Source organism: Capra hircus, chromosome 17, assembly GCF_001704415.2.
Source record: "Capra hircus breed San Clemente chromosome 17, ASM170441v1, whole genome shotgun sequence".
NCBI lineage: Eukaryota > Metazoa > Chordata > Mammalia > Artiodactyla > Bovidae > Capra > Capra hircus.
The window spans coordinates 3669283-3688730 of NC_030824.1; the positions used below are offsets into that span (position 1 = coordinate 3669283).

Sequence of the window (19448 nt, forward strand, 5' to 3'; positions counted from 1 at the left end):
CCCTGACTGGAAGCCAGGGCAGCTGGCCTGGTGCTGAGAGCGGCGCTTGGGGCCGAGACTTCCAAGTGTGCATCCCGCAGTGTCCCCAGCGTCCCCGGGCACCTGGCAGGCCTCGGGTGGGGCCGCGTCAGCGTGTGAGCCTGAGCGAGTCCCAGCGCGCAGGGTCTTCTGCAGCCCTGCGTTATAAATCCCCTGCCTGGGGAATAGATCTCTTCATCCCCAGGGAGATTCACGAGCCGCGCGTGCTCCCCGGGCCGCCGGGCATTTGTCATCATTTCAGAGACATAAACCACCCCGGCCTCTCCCTGCTCGGGGCGCCTCACTCCTCACCTCGCAGCTCTGCCCGCCGAGGGCGCCGAGCCCAGGTGGCTCCCCCAGCCTGTCAGCCTCCCGGCCCGGGTACCACTCAGTCCCTCTCCGATCCCGTTAGCCCACAGATGGCCACGCTGCAGAGAAAATTAGTATTTCTTCAGAAGCAGATTAATAAACATCACCTAAAGAAGGAGCTGATAAAGACCCCCGCGCGGAGTGAGAAAACCCTCTGTGCTGAGGGCTGGGCTGTCAGTTAGCCCAGCTGGGTCCCTGGCAGCCAACGAGGCCTCGAGGACGGGGAGCCAGCGCCCCCTGCTGGAGCCACGTGGCGGCGCGGCAGCGAGTCCTGGGAGCCCAGCCCCCCTTCCTGTGCCCGCAGAGCCTGGGAGAGGCCGCCTGCCGCGGTCAGGTCACAGCAAAGCGGGTGGGGAACAGAGGCGAGTGCAGAGGGCTCAGCATGTCCTCAGGGCAGGGAGGACACAAAAAACACGGCTCTCCGGGAGGTGGGAGCCCTGACCCTGCCCTGCCCGGCAGCCTCCTGGCCTCTCTGAAGCTGGGCTCTTCTTCCCTAGGGGAGGGGCCGCCCCGCCTCCTGAGCGGTGATGTGGGTGTGGTGGGCCTAGTTGGGGCCTGGTTGGGGCGCGGCCCCTCCCGCAGCTCACAAGCGTCACAGGGATGCGTCCACCCTGTCAGAGCACCATTTCCCCATCTGAGTCCAGATTGCGGAGGCAGAGAGAAGTCAGCCAGGCTGAAAGGCGCCACAGAAATCGCAGCAGTACAGTCAGTCACCGAGGCCCCAGCCCGTGGCCCAGCGCCCGCAGTGTGAGGGGGTCACTGGGGCATGATGACATTGCCAGGAAGGAGGACAGCAGGGAGCGGACCATCCCACACACCCGCTCACACTTGTCGACCACTGCGGCCGGGGCTTGGAGCCAGGGGACCGCGGGACACACATCTGTGAGGCCAACTCTCCCCCTGCCCCTGACACAGGCAGCTCAGCAAGGGCTCTGGGCCGTGGCTGTGTGCTGTTGGTCAGCAAGAGCTGCCCTCAGTCACTGTGAATGTCAAATGTTGTAGTAAAAACAGAAGTCACAGGCGAAAAGAAAAAAAAAGGAAAAACCAGAAGCTGCACACACACGGAGCTGGTTGACTGCAGTCTGTCCAGGCCAGCTCTCTGGAGGTGAGGAAACCGCTGCTCCCACCTATGATCCCAAGCGGGAGGGGGAGCGGTTTCCTAGCCTGAGACCTGCCCCTGGAAGTGTGCAGATGCCCAGAGAGTGTCCTTGGAAACCCCCGCTGAAGTGCCATGGCCAGCCATGTGTTTATCAGCCCTGACCAGGGATATCAACCGGCTTCCCCCCTGAACTGGCCAGGGGTGGGGGCACCGTGTTTTGGCCTGGTCCCAGCTCTGGAGCCCCGCCAGAGGCCTACAGGGAAGGGGCAAGTCCGCGGGGCCTTTCTCTGATCAGCCTTGGAAGGAACTGGCCTGGTGGAGTTGTTTTCCTATTCAGGCATGCCTGGTGCTGAAGGGTGTGGGCCAGAGCCCAGAGGCCAAGCCAGCCATCCTACTCACCCTGCAGCTCACCCCCATCCACTTCCCTCAGTGCTCTACCCCTGGCTCCCCACCATCCCATTGCCAACAGTGCCAACCCCACTGTCCCAGGCACTGTCCCAGTGCTTCTCCCCGCATTGTTCCTGGCCTTAGAGTGGCCTTCCCTGCCTTGTCTCCAGGCGGGCTAGCCCTCAGCAAGCAGTCCTCCCCGACAGCCTGCCCTCGGCTCTGTGACCAGCAGAGAGTCTTGTGCCCTGGACCCCCTTCCCCACAGGCCAGTGCAGGGACCCTCGGGTTGGCCCTCTGTGGGCCTGCACCTGGCACCCTGTGGGCATGATGCATGTTGAGAGGGTTAGCTTTGCTGGGCCCCGGTAGGTGCCTCTGGCACTTCCCGGGTTCAATAAAAAGGCCCCCAGCCCACTTGGCCTTCCTGCCCAGACCTCCCCCACTCACTGTCCCATCAGCGGAGACGCCAGCACCTCCAGATTCTAGATGCTTCACTGTTGTCCTTCCCATCCTGCACCATTTGCCCTTTTTGCAAACTGTCTGTCCACCATGCAGCCCCCAACTTCCTCCTGCCTCCCCCCGACCCCCACCCCGTGCAGCTTAGTTATGCTGGTCTCCTGGCACCCAGGGAAGCTCAGGGTGCTGAGCTGGTCTCTCTCCAGTAGGAGCTGTTTAGTTCAGGGCCTTGGGGAGCACCTCATCTGTTCCTGTTAGGACCTGGGGACGCAGCGTTGTCTGGGAACATGGCACTCCCCCGGATGTCTTTGGCCAGATTAATCAGACCAGGTGCCTGAATGGGGCAACCAGTCCACAGTCCAGGCAGACGCGTGTCTAGCGAGGGGCGTGCAGGGAGAGGGTGCTGCCGTCTGGCTGCTCCCTGCTCCACCCCCATGCTGTCCTGGGGGCAGCTCGGGCTCCCGAGGGTGTGAGTGCACACAGGCTGTGTGCAGGAGCAGGCGCACACGCCACTGAGACAGACGCCACGTGTCATGCCAGACTGTCTCCTCCGGGGGGCGGTTTGATGCTCACTCTTTCAGGGGAGCAATGCTCTTTGTGGTGTATTCCAGGGAATCCAGTGAGCCTATGAGCGTCACTCCAGGGCTATCAGTACTTCACTGGCTCTGATAGCAAAGACGGGTCCCGGCCCCTGTCGCTCATGAGTACATGTTTTCTGAGTGAGGGTGACGGACGGGCACCGTGAGCCGGCTCCCAGGCCCTCGAGTCCTCTACCCTTCCTTCTCCTGTGGGAGCAGGTGGGGGCAGAGGGTGCCCTCAGCCTGGCATGGCACAGCCCTAGGGTTTAGAGTTGGGATGTTGCTGAGAACACCACAGGGTTGGGGGAAGGCCAGGGGATAGAGCCAGGTCTCAAAAATAAACCTTTCAATCATTTCTTTAGATGGTCAAGGACCCTGGCTTGGCGGGGGGCTGGGCAGGGGCGTGTTCTGCTTTTCCCTTTGGTGACAACCACAGAGCCACCAGTCCTGCGTCCAGAGCCCTGACTTAGCTGAGTCTGGTGTGAGACCTGCTCTCTGTCTTAAGGTCCTAAATGTGTAGCAGAAACTCCTGAACCATGCACAGTGTCTGAATCAAGGTTGAGGGGCCACTGACTGTCTCCTAGCTCTGTGGAGCCTGTCACTGGAGGCTGTGCTGAGGCCACACCGACCAGGCTGAACGGCCGGTTCAGCAAGACTTGAGGGGCAGCCTGCCCTTGCAGTGGAAATGGGCTTGTCTCCCTGCCCGCTGTCTTTCCTCCTTCTCACCTGCGTCCTTTGTCCTCTTTCAGTCCCCAGGCGTGCCTGCAGCAGTGCCTGGCAGGTGGCCAGAGCTCAGGAAGCGTTTGCTCAGTGAATCAGTGACACAGCAAATGCTCTCACCCTGTGTCGGTGTTGCAGGAAGGGGGACCCCCTTCCAGGGCCCAAGGGTGGGCTCTTGTCTAACACTCAGAAATGAATTCTCCAGGGAGACATACACGCTGACCAAGCAAGAGACTCTATTGGGAAGGGGCCCCCTGGGGGAGAGCAGGAGGAAAAGGGAACCCAGGAGGGCCGCTCTGCCACGCGGCTTGCAGACTCGGGTTTTATGGTGATGGGGCCAGTTTCTCGGTTCTCTGGCCAGTCTGACTCAGGGTTCTTCGTGCTGGTGCGTGCATTGCTCAGCCAGAATGGATGCCAGCAAGAAGGATTCTGGGAGGCGGAAGGACATGTGACATCTCCTTTGGACCTCTCCCGAATTCTTCCAGTTGGCAGTAGCTTGTTAGTTCTGCGTTCCTTACCGGGACCTCCTGTCATAAAATAACTCATGCAGATGTTTACTCTGGTGCCTGGCCAGGGTGAGTGGCTTCAGTCAGTGTGCTGCCCCTAACATCAGGAGTGTGAAAGTTGGGGCCTTGGGGTTGAAAATACCATCTGTAGTGATAAAATTTTGCCTAGAAATAATGGACCATACATTAAAAACAAAACAGAACCCTGCAGCCACGCCTGAACCGACCTGCCTCTCGGGCTGTGCTGGGGCTCCAGCGGGGCCACCAGGAGCCTCGTGTCTGCGGCTCCCGCCCTGGACACTAACATGTCTCGGGACACTGCCTTCCTGGCAGATTGGCGACTGCCCCAATTCTCATGGTCCTCACGTTTGCCTGCCCAGTCGCTCCACACGAGGATGTAATTAAATGCTTTGAACAATGCTTCAGGACATTTGATTATGCAGAAAAACTCCACAGCCCATGTAGGTGTTGTGTGCAGCTGGTCCGCCCGCGGTGCGTCTGTGCTTGTGGTGCTATGAATGTACCTGAGAGGGAGGGCGGCCTCCTGCCGGCTTCAACCCCTCTTCTCTCCCCAGGAGCTCCCAGAGCATGACCAGCCTGGTCGGCAACACCACATCGCCTGTCAAGGACGGGACCTCCTCTCTCCCCAGGAGGCAGAGCTCATTCGCCAGGCCACCGCTCCGCGCCCTGTACGACCTGCTCGTGGCACCCATGGAAGGGGTAAGTGCCCGGCCGGCCATTGGTATCAGGATGCATCACTTCCTGCTCAGCAACCCCTGCCCCTACCCCTGCCCCCCGCCCCAGACACAGAACAGGCTCCTGAGACAGTGGGGATTTTCCAGACATGGGGCTTCTCAGTCAGCCTCCAGACGCCCACACTGTTCTCAGGGGGCCGCTGGGCTGCAGATGGGGTCCTGGGCACCAAGGGGGCAGACATAGGTTCGGGTCCTAGCCAGTCTCCTTGCTGGCAGTCGGGTCGGCCTTGGCAGTCTCGGGTGCACGTGATACGCTGCTCCTTCCCTGCTTGCTTCTCACACCTGAGGAGGTCCAGGGGCCCAGGGCTGCATGCCTTCCCCCATCTCCTCCACAGTCAGGGTGGGAGATGTGCCCACGTCAGCTCCCCTGCCCACCGCTCATCCGAGGGCCTCGCCTGAGCAGCTTCAAGCCAGGGGCTCCTTCCTGGCGAGAACAGACCCTTGGCCCCTGCCCTGGGAGGATGCACCCCACCTTGGGGTCCAGCGGAAGACTCATCCTTGTGCTTCCCAGAAGCTTCAGCGTGGCCTCGGGGGGGCTCTGTGGCCTTGGTCTCTGCACGTCCAGACATGACTCTCTAACCGGGTGCGGAGCTGCTGAGGGGCTCAGGGAGCTTGTGAATCTGAACGGCCGTGCACAAGCCCACCAGATGCCATTGCCCACGACTGTGGGTTAGCTCTGGCTGCTGTAACAAAATGCCACTGGCTGGGTGACCTGGATTTCTCACGGTTCTGGGGCTGGAAGTCCCAGGTCAGGGTGCTTGGCATCGTCAGCTTCTTGGTGGAGGCCCACTTCCTGGCTTGCAAACAGCTGCTTTCTCATGTGTCCTCACGTGGTGGAGAGAAAGAGAGTGAGCACACTCAGGTCTCTTATCCCTATCATGGGGACCCTCTTGGAACTCCTGCCCTCATCTAAACCGAATTATCTCCTAAAGGTCCCACCTCCAGATACCATCACTGAGGGGGTAGGCTTCAACGTATGAACTTGGGGAGACACAGACACCCAGTTCGTAATAGGCCCCTGGAAAGGCCAGGTGCCTGTGCCATTGGAGGCCGATTGAGGACGTGCCACCGAGCAGAGCCGTCTCCATGTCCCTGCGGCTGGCCCGGGGCCTGGTGTGTGCTGGCACTCAGTAAAACATCAGCGGTACGTGGTCCAGAGATGCATTTGGCTTTCGGGTCTAGCCTGGATGCAAAACAGAAGACCCAAGACCCAAGTCAGTGAGTGGGCTCTCTGTGATCTCTCTTGGACGGCAGCCGTAAGCTTTCCGAGAGGTTTGGGTGCAGAAGTAAGCCACTGGGCCTGTAGGGCAGCTCTGAGGCTCAGCCTCCGACCCTGGCCCCCAGCCCGGTGCTGGGCCTGGCTCACATCTGGGTAGATCTCAAGTGCAGGGATGTGTCTCAAGGGATCGGCACCTGAGTGCCAGTTGTTTCGCTGGAGGATGTGCCCCTTTGGGCCCCAGGAGGCAGGGCTTGGAGGGGCTCTTCCCCGTATGGAAGGCAGAAGTCCTGGGGCAGGGTCCGTGGGGGGGCGGCCCCTCCCTCTGTCCATCACAGCATCTCCGCCCAGTGGAGGGGCTGCTTCAACTGTGAGTTGTCCCTTATGGGTCCCCTTCTGAATCTGCCCTGTGACTTTTAGACAGTTTTTCTCTCTGAGGACTTTGCCCTGTGACTTAAAGAATAAAAAACTTGCCAGTGGAATTAGTGGTTGCTTGTGACTGGACCTCTGTGCTCCTCCAGGGGAGCCAGGAAGGGAAGATGTATGGACTTGAGCCCCAAACGCATTGGAACAGTGACTGAAGTCATGGCTTTATACAATTGACAGGAAGGAAAGTCTGGTCCCCGATGTGTGCGCCCAGGAGCTGTGCGTGAGAATAGGTGTGACCCTCAGCAGTGCAGTCTCATCTTGAAGGAGGCATTTAGGGTGAAAACGTTCAGTTCCTGATGTTAAAAGTTTTCTCATTTGTGACTGAGGCATTTGAATACAGTGAAGGAGTCAGACAGCCTCTAAAGAGACGTGGAGTGAAACCTCTCAGGGGCCGTCAGCGGAAACGAGATGGGGGAGCCTCTCTCAGGACCCACTGTGGTCCATGAGCCCACTTCCCTCAGGAGCTGGCCTCATCCCACGAGTGTTCACTGACACGCACCGGGCGCTGCTGGGTGCACCCCACCCTGAACACGAGGGGGCACGGGGCAGGGGTCGGCCTGTGCTCCCGGACAGCCCTCCCCATCAGTGGGCTGGCCAGGGAGGGGGCGGATGGTCCTGACCGGTCCCACTCTGCTCCGAGGCCACTAGAGGGCAACACCGCCCGCTGCTCCCGCGCTGTCAGCTGCCAGATGGAGCCAGGCTTTCTCCCCGTTTTCAATGAAAATACACATCAAAACCCAAAGTCCAAGATTATGAATCACTGACACTTCAAGACTAAAGCGATTAGCCTCTTCACATGCGGCTTATAATTATTTGAACAACTGCCTTTGTTTAGCCGCAGCCCTGTTGCTAGGGGACTAGGTCAGATGGTATGAAAAGTGGAACGGAATGTCTTCCCGCAGGCTTGCACCAGGACTTGATTGAATTTAGCTGAAGGGAAATACCGCCGTGGCTCTTTCCTGGAAGCCCGCCGTCCTTTGCTGTCAGGACGGGGCAAGTGTGTCCAGTTATCGTTGAGGAGGCCCCGTTCCATCTGCTCACGAGCCATCAGCAAACATTAAGTCAAATCCTGTCTCAGATGCAAAGGAAATGTGTGCCTGCTTAGTGTGAGAGGGACCAGACCCGGTGCACGTCCGTGGCATTCACCCTGGAGTGGAGGGGAGTAACTCATGCCCGAGCCTGGACTCGCCTCAGGAGCCCCTCGCAACCACAGGCTGCTCCGCATGAAGCCAGTCGTGCACACAGGTCCCCGGCCGCCCCCTCCGTGAGCAGACCGGGCCTTGTCCAGGGCCAGGGGCTGCTAGCATCCAGGACCAGATTCAGAGGCAAAAACATTCCGTAGGATTTGTCAAGTTACTCTTTGTACGTGATTTAGGAAGTCTCTGGGCTTGTTCTAGTTATGGTCTTTGTCCTTCTTATATTTATTTCCATGTATTTAAATCCCGTTCCCTGTGTTTATGGTCTTCAAAGCCAAGATAGTTGGACAAGTGGGAGGAATGAATGCTTCTGGGCAGAGAGAAAGGTCGTCCACGTCCTCCTCTGCTGTTGAGCAAAGACCACTCTTAGGCTAAGTGGAATTATCGGGCTCAGGACTACAGTGACTTCCAACTTGCCGGGCACGTCAGTTAGGTCAGTACACGGCCTCCCCAGGCACCAGAGCTCCGGGGTGGCCCAGCACCTACCCTCTGAAAACTCAAGGAGGGATCTGGCTCTGCCAGGGGCTTGGTCAGGAGAGGAGTGTGTCTTCCACCGGGTCGTGACTGTAAAGATGAATCAAGTGGTATGGTAACCCGACTTCTTCTCACGGGGAGATGACCTCCTGGTCACGGCTGGTCTGTAAGAAGACGGGGGCTTCGGAGGTTGTCAGGGGGCGCTCGTCCACAGAACAGTTGGCCCTCAATGCCCGAGTGTGGACGGGGCACCAGGCCCGTGGGGTGGGTACTGCGAGGCTGTCTGGTCTCTGCTGGGGACTCTGGAGTAACATTCCCACAAGGACAGACAGTACCTGAGGACCGAGGCGTCTCCACAGCTGACAAGGAGCAGGAAGAATGGAGGCACTGGCCGGCCAGCTGTCTGGGCCACGGAAGCGGTGAGAACGCCAGCCCGCCTGCCGGGCAAGTGGCGTCCTCCCCGGGGTCAGGGCTCGTGGGTTGATTCAAGCTGACGTTCAACTGCCCCCGTCTCAGCCGGACCCCAGCAGGTTCTGGGGGAGCCGAGGCCCACCTGCACCAAGGGTGTGCAGACTCGTCGTCACCACCCTGGCCTCAGAGAGGCCCCTGCGCGTGAGCAGTCCCCGGAGCTGACGTGGCTGAGAATGGACCCTGGGGGTTCCGGGGGCCCCTCTGGCTCTGGCCGCCCTCTGGTCTTGCCTCTCCACGGCCAGATTCTTCCGCTTCTCAGACTCCCCAGGGGAGCCAGTGGTCTGCTGCCTGTGGTTCAGAGAGTACAGTGGCGTGGGCTGAATTTGGACCTTTGCACTTCTGGTTGGATACAGTCCTGGTAGCTTTCAGTCGTGGTTGCTGAGCGTCCCCTGCACCCTCAGCCCAGTGCTCACCCGCCAGCGCGCGGCAGCTCGGGCAGCAGAGGGACGAGGGCAGGGGCACCCGGCTGTGACCCTCCCCCAGCCAGCACCCCAGGGCTCAGGGCCACGCGGCACCTGTTGCCTGCGGTCTGTGGGCCCCGCACCGTGGCCCGCAGGCACCTGTGGCCACTTCGTCTTTATTCACACCCACCCTGGGTCCAGTCCAGTCTTCACAGCCGTCGCCTGCTTTCTTTATCTGGTCACCTGGCCTTAGTCTCCAGCAGCAGCTCTGTGGGAGGATGAGGTGTCTGTCTGGTCTGCGTGCACCCTCCCCTCAGGTCCCGCCCGGCCTTCCAGGAATGACGACGGGGGTCTATCAGGGTCAGGGTCCCCGCCAGTCACAGGGGACTGGGTGGGGCAGCCCTGCGGAGCCGGGGAGGGACACAGAGGCCCCGAGGCGGCTCGAGGCCCTGCAGTCGAACCTCCTCCTCCGGGGATGTCGCCCTGGCCTCAGAGCCTCTGTCCACATGCTGGGTCTCGCTTCTCACCCGTGGACAGTGTGTCCCGCCCCGGCCGAGTGCTCAGTGCTGTGTGAAAGGCCGCTGCACGCTGCTCCGGGGCCCCCTGGCGCTTTCGGGCAGCTGCCCTTGGCCTGAACACCCGCCTCCTGGAGACACATCCAGATGACCTGCTGGGCCTTATCTTTGGGGACACCCCCTCCGTGACGGGGGACCCGTCTCCTCCTGGCCATGCTCCTCCACCTCCCACCTCGGGGCGGGTCCAGGGAGGCAGGCGGGCGCCCCCCATCCCCGAGTGCACCCTGGGGGGCAGGCATCCGCCGGCTGTCAGCTGCTCGCTCCCCCGCAGGGCCTGATGCACTCCAGCGGCCCTGTGGGCCGGCACCGGCAGCTGGTCCTGGTCCTGGAGGGGGACCTCTACCTCATCCCATTCGCCCTCCTGAAGGGAAGCTCCTCCAACGAGTACCTGTATGAGCGCTTCGCCCTCATCGCCGTCCCCTCCATCCGCTCCCTCAGTCCGCAGGCCAAGGTAAGTCAGGCTGCCCGGTGAGCTGGGCCACGGCCAGAGGCTGCGGGGACCTCAGAGCAGATCTGTCTAAAGGTGGGGACAGCCTTTGACCCGACAGTCCTCCGCTACCCAGGGGGCGCCCGGGAGACATTTCTGTCTCCGCTGCTTTGCTGTGACACCAGAATGGGAGCTCAGTCCTGGCACCGAGTTGGGCTGGAGGCGGGTCAGTGCCTATGGAGGCGGATCGCTCCCCCGAGGCCGCGCCCGCTGGCACGCTGACTGTGGAGTGGGCACTGCGTCCGCCCAGTGGAGGGGCCACAGGCAGAGAGGGCAGACAGATGAGATCAGCGTCAAGTAGAGAAGAGCCCTGCGGGCGATGAGGAACCCACACGAGGGGTGGCCTTGCGGGGAGAGGGGACCCCAGTCTTATTCAGTGAGAATCAGCACAGGGTGAACTCTGTAGACTCCATGGGACAGCAGTGGGCCCCTGTGGATCAGGGCTAACCCCACTGCCGCCCCTGGCCCTGCTTGCCTGACTAGAGGGCCTTCGGAGCCAGCCCCGAACCCTCTTCCCTTCTCTCGGCTCGCCCAGGGACCCTGAGACCCGCGTTCCCTCCTGTCCCGGCACTCCACCCCAGGCTTGGGCGCAGGCCTGCGCCCTCATGGGACCCACCTCAGCCTCCGCTTCCTTGGCTGTTGGCAGGGTTCCGCCGAGCCAGTTTCTGCCCCATGGGCTTTGGAGATCTTAGTTTTGACTGTTTTTGTTACTGGATCATCCTTCACATGGGACAGATTCAGTTCAAGGAGAAAGAAATTATTTTCTCCAAGTTTTCCTTGTGCCCACGGTTGACTGAATCCCACTGAGGAGCGAGCTTTGTGCATCTGGCCTGAGGGCTGCCCCGTCCCGATGCCAGGCGCCCAGGGGCAGAGGTGAGCAGGGACGGGACAGCCCCGCCTCCGACAGGCTCCCCACAGGCCGTGCTCTCTCCCAGAGTTGAAGGCAGCAGCAGGTGGAAGCGCCAGAAAATTATTTTTAAATAATTTGACACTTGATGTGTCCCCTCCATGCATCAGAAGGCACTGTGGGGCGAAATCAGAACTTTGTTGGGCTTCTTTATGCTGACTTTAGAATTCGGGGATGTTTCTCTTTTGAGGGGGATTGTGATCGTTTCAGTGGTATAGGACTTAATTTGGCCGTTTCCCCAGAGAGTGACTTGCTCTCTGCGGGTTTAGACAAAGCCGCCCCTGTGGCATCGGGCGTGGGCTCCCCCTTATTGAGGGGTTCACAGGGGGACCTGCGGGAGATGTGGGGCAGGCGACCTGGCACCCCTGCACACCCTGCTCCCGCTTCCAGCACCACCACCCCTGCCCCCGCTTGACAAACAGCATGGGGTCTTCCCGCCCCCTGTCTAGTCTGGATTTTTCCAAGAGCTTGTCACAGCAGGTGTGATTCTCAGCCAGACGTGCACTGTGTCAGGAAGGTGTTGAAAAGTGGAGTGAGTGAGGTTATTAGGAGGACAGGTGGGCCATGCTGGACGTGGCCCCACCTGCGCTGGCTTCCAGGTGCCGGGAGAAGCCCTGACGGGTGCTCGCTGCCTTTCCTCCCCTCCTAGTCTCACCTGAGGAAGAGCCCGCCCACCTATTCCAGCTCCACGTCCATGGCAGCGGTGGTCGGCAACCCCAAGCTGCCATCAGCGGTGATGGACAGGTGGCTGTGGGGCCCGATGCCGTCAGCCGAGGAGGAAGCCTACATGGTCTCCGAGCTGCTGGGCTGCCAGCCGCTGGTGGGCAGCGTGGCTACCAAAGAGCGGGTCATGAGCGCCCTGACGCAGGCCGAGTGCGTCCACTTTGCCACCCACATCTCTTGGAAACTGTCGGCCTTGGTCCTCACGCCCAGTGTGGACGGCGCCCCTGCAGGCGGCAAGAGCTCCTTCGGCCACCCCTACACCATCCCCGAGTCCCTGCGGGTGCAGGACGACGCCAGCGACGGCGAGAGCATCTCGGACTGCCCGCCGCTGCAGGAGCTGCTGCTCACGGCTGCCGACGTCCTGGACCTGCGCCTGCCCGTCAAGCTGGTGGTGCTCGGCTCTTCCCAGGAGTCCAGCAGCAGGATCACGGCCGACGGGGTGGTGGCGCTGACGCGGGCCTTCCTGGCGGCGGGCGCTCAGTGCGTCCTCGTGTCTCTGTGGCCCGTGCCTGTGGCCGCTTCCAAGATGTTCCTGCACGCCCTGTACTCGTCCCTGCTGAACGGCCTGAAGGCCAGCGCGGCGCTGGGCGAGGCCATGAAGGTGGTGCAGAGCAGCAAGGCCTTCTCACACCCCTCCAACTGGGCAGGTAGGGGCTCAGGAGCCGTCAGAGGGCCCAGGGCAAGGGGCAGGGGCTTGGGCGCCCGGCGGGGGGCAGGGGGCAGGGGCTCGGGCGCCTGTCAGAAGGCTAGTGGGTTTTGGGGTGGGGTGTGAGGAAGGGAACCCTGAGGAAAGGACAGTGCAGAGGCTCCAGGAGAGTCCCCCGGCTGAGACTCTGGCCTGCTGCCAAGTCAGCCCTGACTCGCCTGATAGGAAAGTGGTCTTTTGAGCAGGGAGCAGCAGGAGAGCTCACTGTCCAAGTGTGTCGAGTGGGTGCTGGGGGCTCCATTTACAGCCTTCCTGTGACTCCCAGACTGTAGGAAGGAGCAGTCAGCGCCGTAGAAAGACCTGAGGTTTGGTCGTCGGTGGACTTGGGTTCAGTCCAGCTTTGTGTCAGGCTGTGTGACCTGAGCTGCGTTGTAGCTGTGAAAGTTGCTCCATCGTATCTGACTCTTTGCAACCCCATGGACGATAGCATCCATGGAAAATCCAGGCCAGAATACTGGAATGGGTAGCTTTTCCCTTCTCCAGGGGATCTTCTTGACCCAGGGATTGAACCCAGGTCTCCTGCATTGCAGGCGGATTCTTTATTAGCTGAGCCACAATCCTACCCATGCTGCAGTGACCCCTAAAACAGGAACACCAGAAACACTGTTCTCAAACATTTACACTTTAACGGCAAAAAAATACACCATTCATTTATATGTTTAAAAATAGCCCCCCAAGGTCCCACAGGATGTATTATTGCAGGTTTTGTGGGGACCAGCCCTGTGCGTGGCCGCAGTCCTGACTGGACCCCTTCCCCAACTTGTCAGGGTGCTCGTGGAAGTGGTGTTCGGTCCCAGCTTCGTTTCGGTGACAGCAGAAAGCCAGCTTTGTTACGGGGGAAAGTGCTTACCGGTGCTGCCCTGTCAGCCTGGAGAGCAGCCTCGGTGCATTCCTTCTTAGAAGCCCTTCCCCCCGTGACTCGGGGCAGGAGCTAGAGCTCCCAGAGCTGCTCTGCGGTGCCTCCCCCAGGCCCAGGCCCCATGCACGGAAGTGGGTGCTGGGGAAGCAGCCGTGGGGCAGGAGGAGGGCAGACATGCGGCTCCCCCAAGCCAGGCTCCGTTTGCTTGTCTGGGGGAGAACCGCCTCCTGTCCCCTCCTCTGGTGACTTGAGGAGTCGAGCACACCGCTCCTCCATCCCAGCAGACACCAGTGAATTTCAGGGAAAAAGGGCAGACTATTCCTTGGGATGGGGGCTGATCCAGCGGAGGGCCGCCTCCTGGCTTGCTCAGCACAGCAGGAGCACAGGGGCACCTTCCTGAGCAGCTTGCCCAGCAGACAGCGTTGCTTCTTAAAGTGGGGGTGGGGGTGTGTCAAGCTGCCCGTGCGTAGCTGCCCTGGTCCAGCCCCTGGAGCAGCTGCCCTGGTCGGGCCCTGCTCACTCTCTGTGTACGAGCTGGGGTGGGGAGGGACCGCCCTGAGGTGCTTCCATGTCCTCACAGGGTTCATGCTTATCGGCAGCGACGTGAAGCTCAACAGTCCCTCCTCGCTCATCGGACAGGCCCTCACCGAGATCCTCCAGCACCCGGAGCGCGCGCGGGATGCCCTGCGAGTGCTACTGCACCTGGTAAGGGGCGCGGGACCCTCGGGGAGGCGGCTGTGATGCTCGAGCAGCAGTGAGGCTGGGGTCCCGCGGCCGTGGGGGCAGGGGACGAGCAGATGGAGGGGACTTTGTCCCCAGTGTCTGTGGGTCAAGTCACTTGGTCCGAGCGGTGGGCATGGTGGGTGGTCACCCATGGCTCACCATCCTCAGGGGCAGCCAAGTGGGATTCTGGAGTAAGGCCTGACCACAGCCACTTCCAGCCATGTGGCTTTAGGCAAATGACCTTGTTCTCTGAGCCTCAGCTGCAAGTGGAAGGGGATAAAAATGTACCTTTTCAAGGTTACCTTGAGGGCTAGAGAAATGAGTAGCTGGCACTCAACAGGGTCCCAGTAGCTGAGAGCTGGTATAATCAGAGGATACTGGCCTCTCCCTAAAGTCAGCTGGAAGAGTTCAAGACTGGCCCTGCTCGTCCACAGAACTGAAAGGTTGTAAACCAAGCCAGGAGTGACATGAAACTTGTTCCACCTTTTCATCTTGATAACCTAGAGGCAGTTTCAAATAATTCAGAATTCTTAGTGTCCTTGAATTCTGCCAGAAAGACCAGGCGCTGTCCAGCGCATGGCAGCAACCCACCCTGCATCCATTGTTGTCGCTCGGTTGGGTCTGACTCTTTGCGACCCCATGGACTGTAGCCTCCCGGCTCCTCTGTCCATGGGGTTTCCCAGGCGTGGGTTGCTATTTCCTCCTCCAGGGGGTCGTCAGGGGGATTCTTTACCACTGAGCCACCAGGGAAGTCCCCACCACATCCACGTTCTTTCCAAAGCCAAGGCCCACACTCCCCCTGTGGCCACCTGGCAGCTCAGAGGAGCTGAGGAGGGAAGAGCTGGCGAAGGCTTCTCCTGGGGTCCCCGAGTGGACACGGCCTTGGCCAGGGGCCGGGCAGGCTCCAGTGACGGGTCAGCCACAGCTGCTTCTTACTCAGGTCTGTCTGAAGGTTTTCTCAGACTTAAAAAAAGTCAGTATGTGGACAGCACTGCTGGAGGCTGACCTCTGACAGCTCTCGGGCTGGACACAAGGAAGCACCCCCACCCCACTGGGTAGACACACTCACGTGCTTTGAGAATTTGGCGAGACCTTCTCCAAAGGTCTCTTCTTTAAACCTGTGCCTGCAAGCTGAACGTAAAGTTGCTCAGCACCAGGACACTGGCAGGCGGTGCCCCCCTCCCGGCTGTAGGTGTTGGCACTGCCTCCCAGGGCTGGAATCCAGCCTCAGGGCCCCTCAAGTTCACCCAGGGTTCTCGCCTCATTCTCGGCTTCATCTTTGGGGATGAATGTAGGGCCCATGGGTTGAATTTACCAGTCCTTCCCTACCTATCTAGCAGACAGTGTCCCCAGGGGCTGCCCAGCACGAGGGACAGCAGCTGGCTGCCCATCTGTCCTGCCCGGAAACTCATGTTTCCTCCTACCTGTGAAGTCAGCCCCCAGCGCCCCAGGGTCTCTCCTTTTGTGGCTGCACCTTGCGGCATGCGCCACTTTCCTGGTGAGGGACTGAACCCGCGCCCCTGCAGTAGGAGCGTAGAGCCCTGACTACAGGGGGTTCCCTACAGTCTGGACCTGGGAAACACAGTGGTACAGGGTAGGTTCCTAAAAGCAGGCTCACCTGGCCAAGGGTTGTTTTCAAACCTTGAATACACTCAGAGTGCCTCCAGATGTGATGCTGTCTGTTTTTCTCTTACTTTCTGTTGAGCTGCACAGCTCGTGGGAGCCCAGTCCCCTCACAGGGGTTGAACCTGGGCCCAAGGCAGTGGGAGCACGGAGTCCTGACGACAGGGCAGCCGGGGCATCGCCCAGCGCCCGCGGGTTGTACTCTGGGGGCGTCCTGGACAGCGCTCTGTCCCTGCCAGGGCGTGCAGGGCAGGGGATGTCTCAGGACCGACCGATGCTTCCCATGGAGTCGAGGGGCCGAGGGAAGGTGCATGACTGCTGCAGGCGCCCTGGAGGCTCCTGGAGAGCTGAGGGGCTGTTACCTGGCGGCCCCGGAACGCGCAGGACAGGGTCCAGAGGTCAGTGCCGCAGGCAGAGGAGTCGGAGGGCTGGGGGACAAGGCCCAGTGAGGGCACCGCCTCGTGTGTGTGCGGGATCCTGAAGGCCTGAGGGTTCGTCTTGGTGATGGGCAGTCAGCCTGCAGGGTTTGGGGCAGGCCCTGGGCAGGAGATGGGTTTCCAGACAGATCTCCCACGTGCGTGGAGGTGCCCAGAGCCTGGAGCCACATTAGGGAAGGGCCGGGACTCTTCGGAGCCCCCAGCCCTCGCTGGCTCTGAGAGTGGCGGTCCCTCCCTTGCGGGGCGCTGGCTGCTGCTGTGTGGCCCTCAGGCCTGGGTGTGGCCGTCAGCCCCGCACCGCTCCCCACACTGGCTGTGTGTCCCCCAAAAGCCACCTGGAGAGAAACCAGGGTCCCCACGCCCGCCCAGAGCAGCGCCTCCCCCCTCCCCCACAGGTGGAGAAGTCGCTGCAGCGCATCCAGAATGGGCAGCGCAACGCCATGTACACGTCCCAGCAGAGCGTGGAGAACAAAGTGGGCGGCATCCCCGGCTGGCAGGCCCTCCTCACTGCTGTGGGCTTCCGGCTGGACCCCCCGGCCAGTGGCCTGCCAGCGGCCGTCTTCTTCCCAACCTCCGACCCGGGCGACCGGCTCCAGCAGTGCAGCAGCACCATCCAGTCCCTGCTGGGTGAGCCTCGGCCGGCAGCACGTGCAGCATGGGGGGCTGTGGTTCCCGCTGCTCTTGGACGGGGAGGAGCCGGGGTCTCCGGAGTCCCTGACGCAGACTCCTCCGGCCCGGTGCTTCCATCTGTGACCCCCAGCTCTGCCCCTCGCAGGGTAGACAGCAGCGGCTCAAACGTTTTGTCGGCAGCTTCGGGCCCAATAGGGCCCTGTGGCTGAACCCGGGGTCATAGGGCTCCGCTTCTTGCATCGCTTGGCGGGGGGTGATGCTGCCTGAGCGACCAGTCAGGATCCTGGGGTGACCATGTGCAGCCTCTGGCTGCCCTTCTCAGAGAGCATCCAGGTGGGACTTGGACACACTGTCTGGCTCTGCTGAGCTTTTGAAAGTGGGAGCAAAGCTGAGCATTCGGGGTGCATTCCCCTAGGAAGGTGCAGACTGTGGGTGCAGCGTGCCCCTCCAGATGACGCCACCTCCTCCTTGCCGTAGGTCTGCCCAACCCTGCCCTCCAAGCCCTCTGCAAGCTCATCACAGCCTCGGAGACGGGCGAGCAGCTCATCAGCCGGGTGAGTCCAGCAGGAAGCGGAGCCCGGGGGCTGGGCCGCATTGGGGGACAGAGCTCCGATCCAGACAGGAAGCTCAGCCCTCGGGATGAGGGAGAGGCGAGCGCTGGGGTAGGTCGGCCGGCACGGAGGAGCTGGTTCTCAGGCCCTCTCTGGGCACTGAGTGCCAACTGCACCAGGGCCTCAGAGGACGCCCAAGGGGCCCCAGTCCCCTGTGGTCTCAGGGCTCTTCCTGACCTCTGCATCCAGCGGCCTCCTGCACTGGGCACCCCTGACCACCACTTCCCCAAGCCAGCAGGTGTTCCCATACTTATTCTCAGGTCAGAGCGTGACCCCTGCCTGAAACAGCACCACCGCTGAGGCAGTGGTGAGCAGTCACCTCTCATGGAAGATACTGCTTAGCAAGTTCTTCACGAAATGCTTTCTTTTAGGGGAAGGTAGATCTGATTTAGAGAACTGGAGGCTTCTAGCCCTTGGCATCATGTAGGCCGTTCTTGAATTGGCCACCGAGCTTCAGATCTTCCTCTTGGCCTGTGCGGGTCTGGAACAAGCCCCTGGTGACAATGTAGTGACCCCTGAAGAGGATGGAGCGGTTTTCTGAAGTGTAATAATTTGACAAAGTAATATACATTATTAGTCTTTATCAGCAGATTTCCTTTTAGTGGAGCTGTTTATCTGTAGAAATAAGCTGCTCCGAGGGTTCAGCCCTGGCGCCTCTCCCCCGATTCCGAGCGTAGCTCACTGATCGTGAGTTTCTGCTCGCTTCGTAATAAGCGTTAGGATCTGCTCGTTGGGGAGAATCAGGAAGACACTTCAGGGCTACAAGCCTGTGCTCTTCCAAGAGAAAAGGCTAGAGGCACATGTGTAGGGTGAGGCTGAGCATTGGAGCCAACTGCTTACTTTCTTGCTTTTGGTGGCACGGGGACCTCCACAGCCCTTGCCCCGGGACGGCAGGCACTTCTGAGCCACTCGAATTGGAGACTGCTTTGGAGTGGCCACAAGGGCCCGCAGTCCCGCCCCCTCCTGGCAAGGAAGGGCAGGCGGCGACCTCTGGGGCGTCTGGCGGGGGGGTGGCTGCGCCTTCTCCTGTGTCCCTGCTGACTCTCGCTCCTCTCCGCTCCCCGCCGGGTCAGAGCCAGCCCGCTTCCTACAGCAGTGATCAGCGTGTGGTGCATAACAGCCTGTGCTTGAGTCTAAACTCTCTTCTCTCTCTCTCTCTCTCTCATACTCTGCTGGCCGAAGGCTGTTAGGAATGTGGTTGGAATGGTGAGTACCACTCTCAGTGGCACTGCTGTCCGGTGAGCCCCTCGACCCGCCCGCCCCGCCCCGTGCTGCTGGCCCAGGCGGCTGCCCCAGCCCTCGGCTCTGGCTCCCTTTCCGGCTCCGCCCGCTCTGCTCTGGATCTGACCTTTCAAGTTCCCTCAGAACGGCAGGCCAGCAGCCCCGGGGGGAGTGCTCACGCTCAGCAGGTGTCTGGGAGCCCCCTGCCCCTCCTCTCGCCCCGAGCCCCCCCGCTCCCACGGAGAGGACAGAGGGCAGCAGGCACAGAGGCCCCGTGAAAAGAACTTGAGGTGCTGCACACACAGGAGGCCGTTAGCCGTGCCTGTGCCCAGTGCGCGGGCAGCTTAGGGACGAGCCCCGGGCTGGTGCAGGCTGACGCTCTCCCTGCTCAGCTCCACCAGGTGCTGGTGCAGCTGCAGGCTGGCGAGAAGGAGCAGGACTTCGCTGCGGCGCCCATCCAGGTTTCCATCAGCGTTCAGCTGTGGCGGCTCCCCGGCTGCCACGAGTTCCTGGCGGCTCTAGGTAGGCCCGCGTCCGCGAAGGGGCTCCTTTCCTTCCACCTTTCTTTTTAACTTGTTTCTCTCCTGGTTTCTGTTGGGTGCTGTTGGTAGACTCTCGGGTCTTAGTGTTGTTTCCGTGTTTATTACTCAGTGGCTAACATGAGGGCTGGTGCTTCAGCACAGCTCTCAGACGGCCTTCCGGCTGCCCCCCATCCCCTACAAGATTATTTCCTCCTCACACTCAGAGTCATCGTGTTAAGATGAAACTGCTGGGAGTCAAGCCATGACTACAGCCTAAAGAAAGCTGTCACGATTTCAACATTGGGCTCTATCACTGGCTACAGAAACTTGGCAGAGAAAAAAATACAATTGAA

The 19448-nt window shown here is 60.8% G+C and overlaps 1 protein-coding gene across 3 annotated transcripts in view; it reads left to right on the forward strand.

The window, feature by feature from the left end:
* TTC28 (tetratricopeptide repeat domain 28) overlaps window positions 1-19448 on the forward strand; it is a 574371-nt gene that overhangs the window by 546649 nt on the left and 8274 nt on the right. For 2 of the 3 annotated variants that reach the window (XM_018061050.1, XM_018061052.1), the window contains 8 exons: window positions 4706-4850; window positions 9919-10098; window positions 11691-12411; window positions 13910-14034; window positions 16508-16739; window positions 17220-17296; window positions 18536-18559; window positions 18967-19096. In XM_018061050.1, coding sequence (XP_017916539.1) covers window positions 4706-4850; window positions 9919-10098; window positions 11691-12411; window positions 13910-14034; window positions 16508-16739; window positions 17220-17296; window positions 18536-18559; window positions 18967-19096 — 1634 coding nt within the window. The remainder of the gene's footprint in view (window positions 1-4705; window positions 4851-9918; window positions 10099-11690; window positions 12412-13909; window positions 14035-16507; window positions 16740-17219; window positions 17297-18535; window positions 18560-18966; window positions 19097-19448) is intronic. The other variant, XM_018061051.1, reaches the window with a different exon arrangement.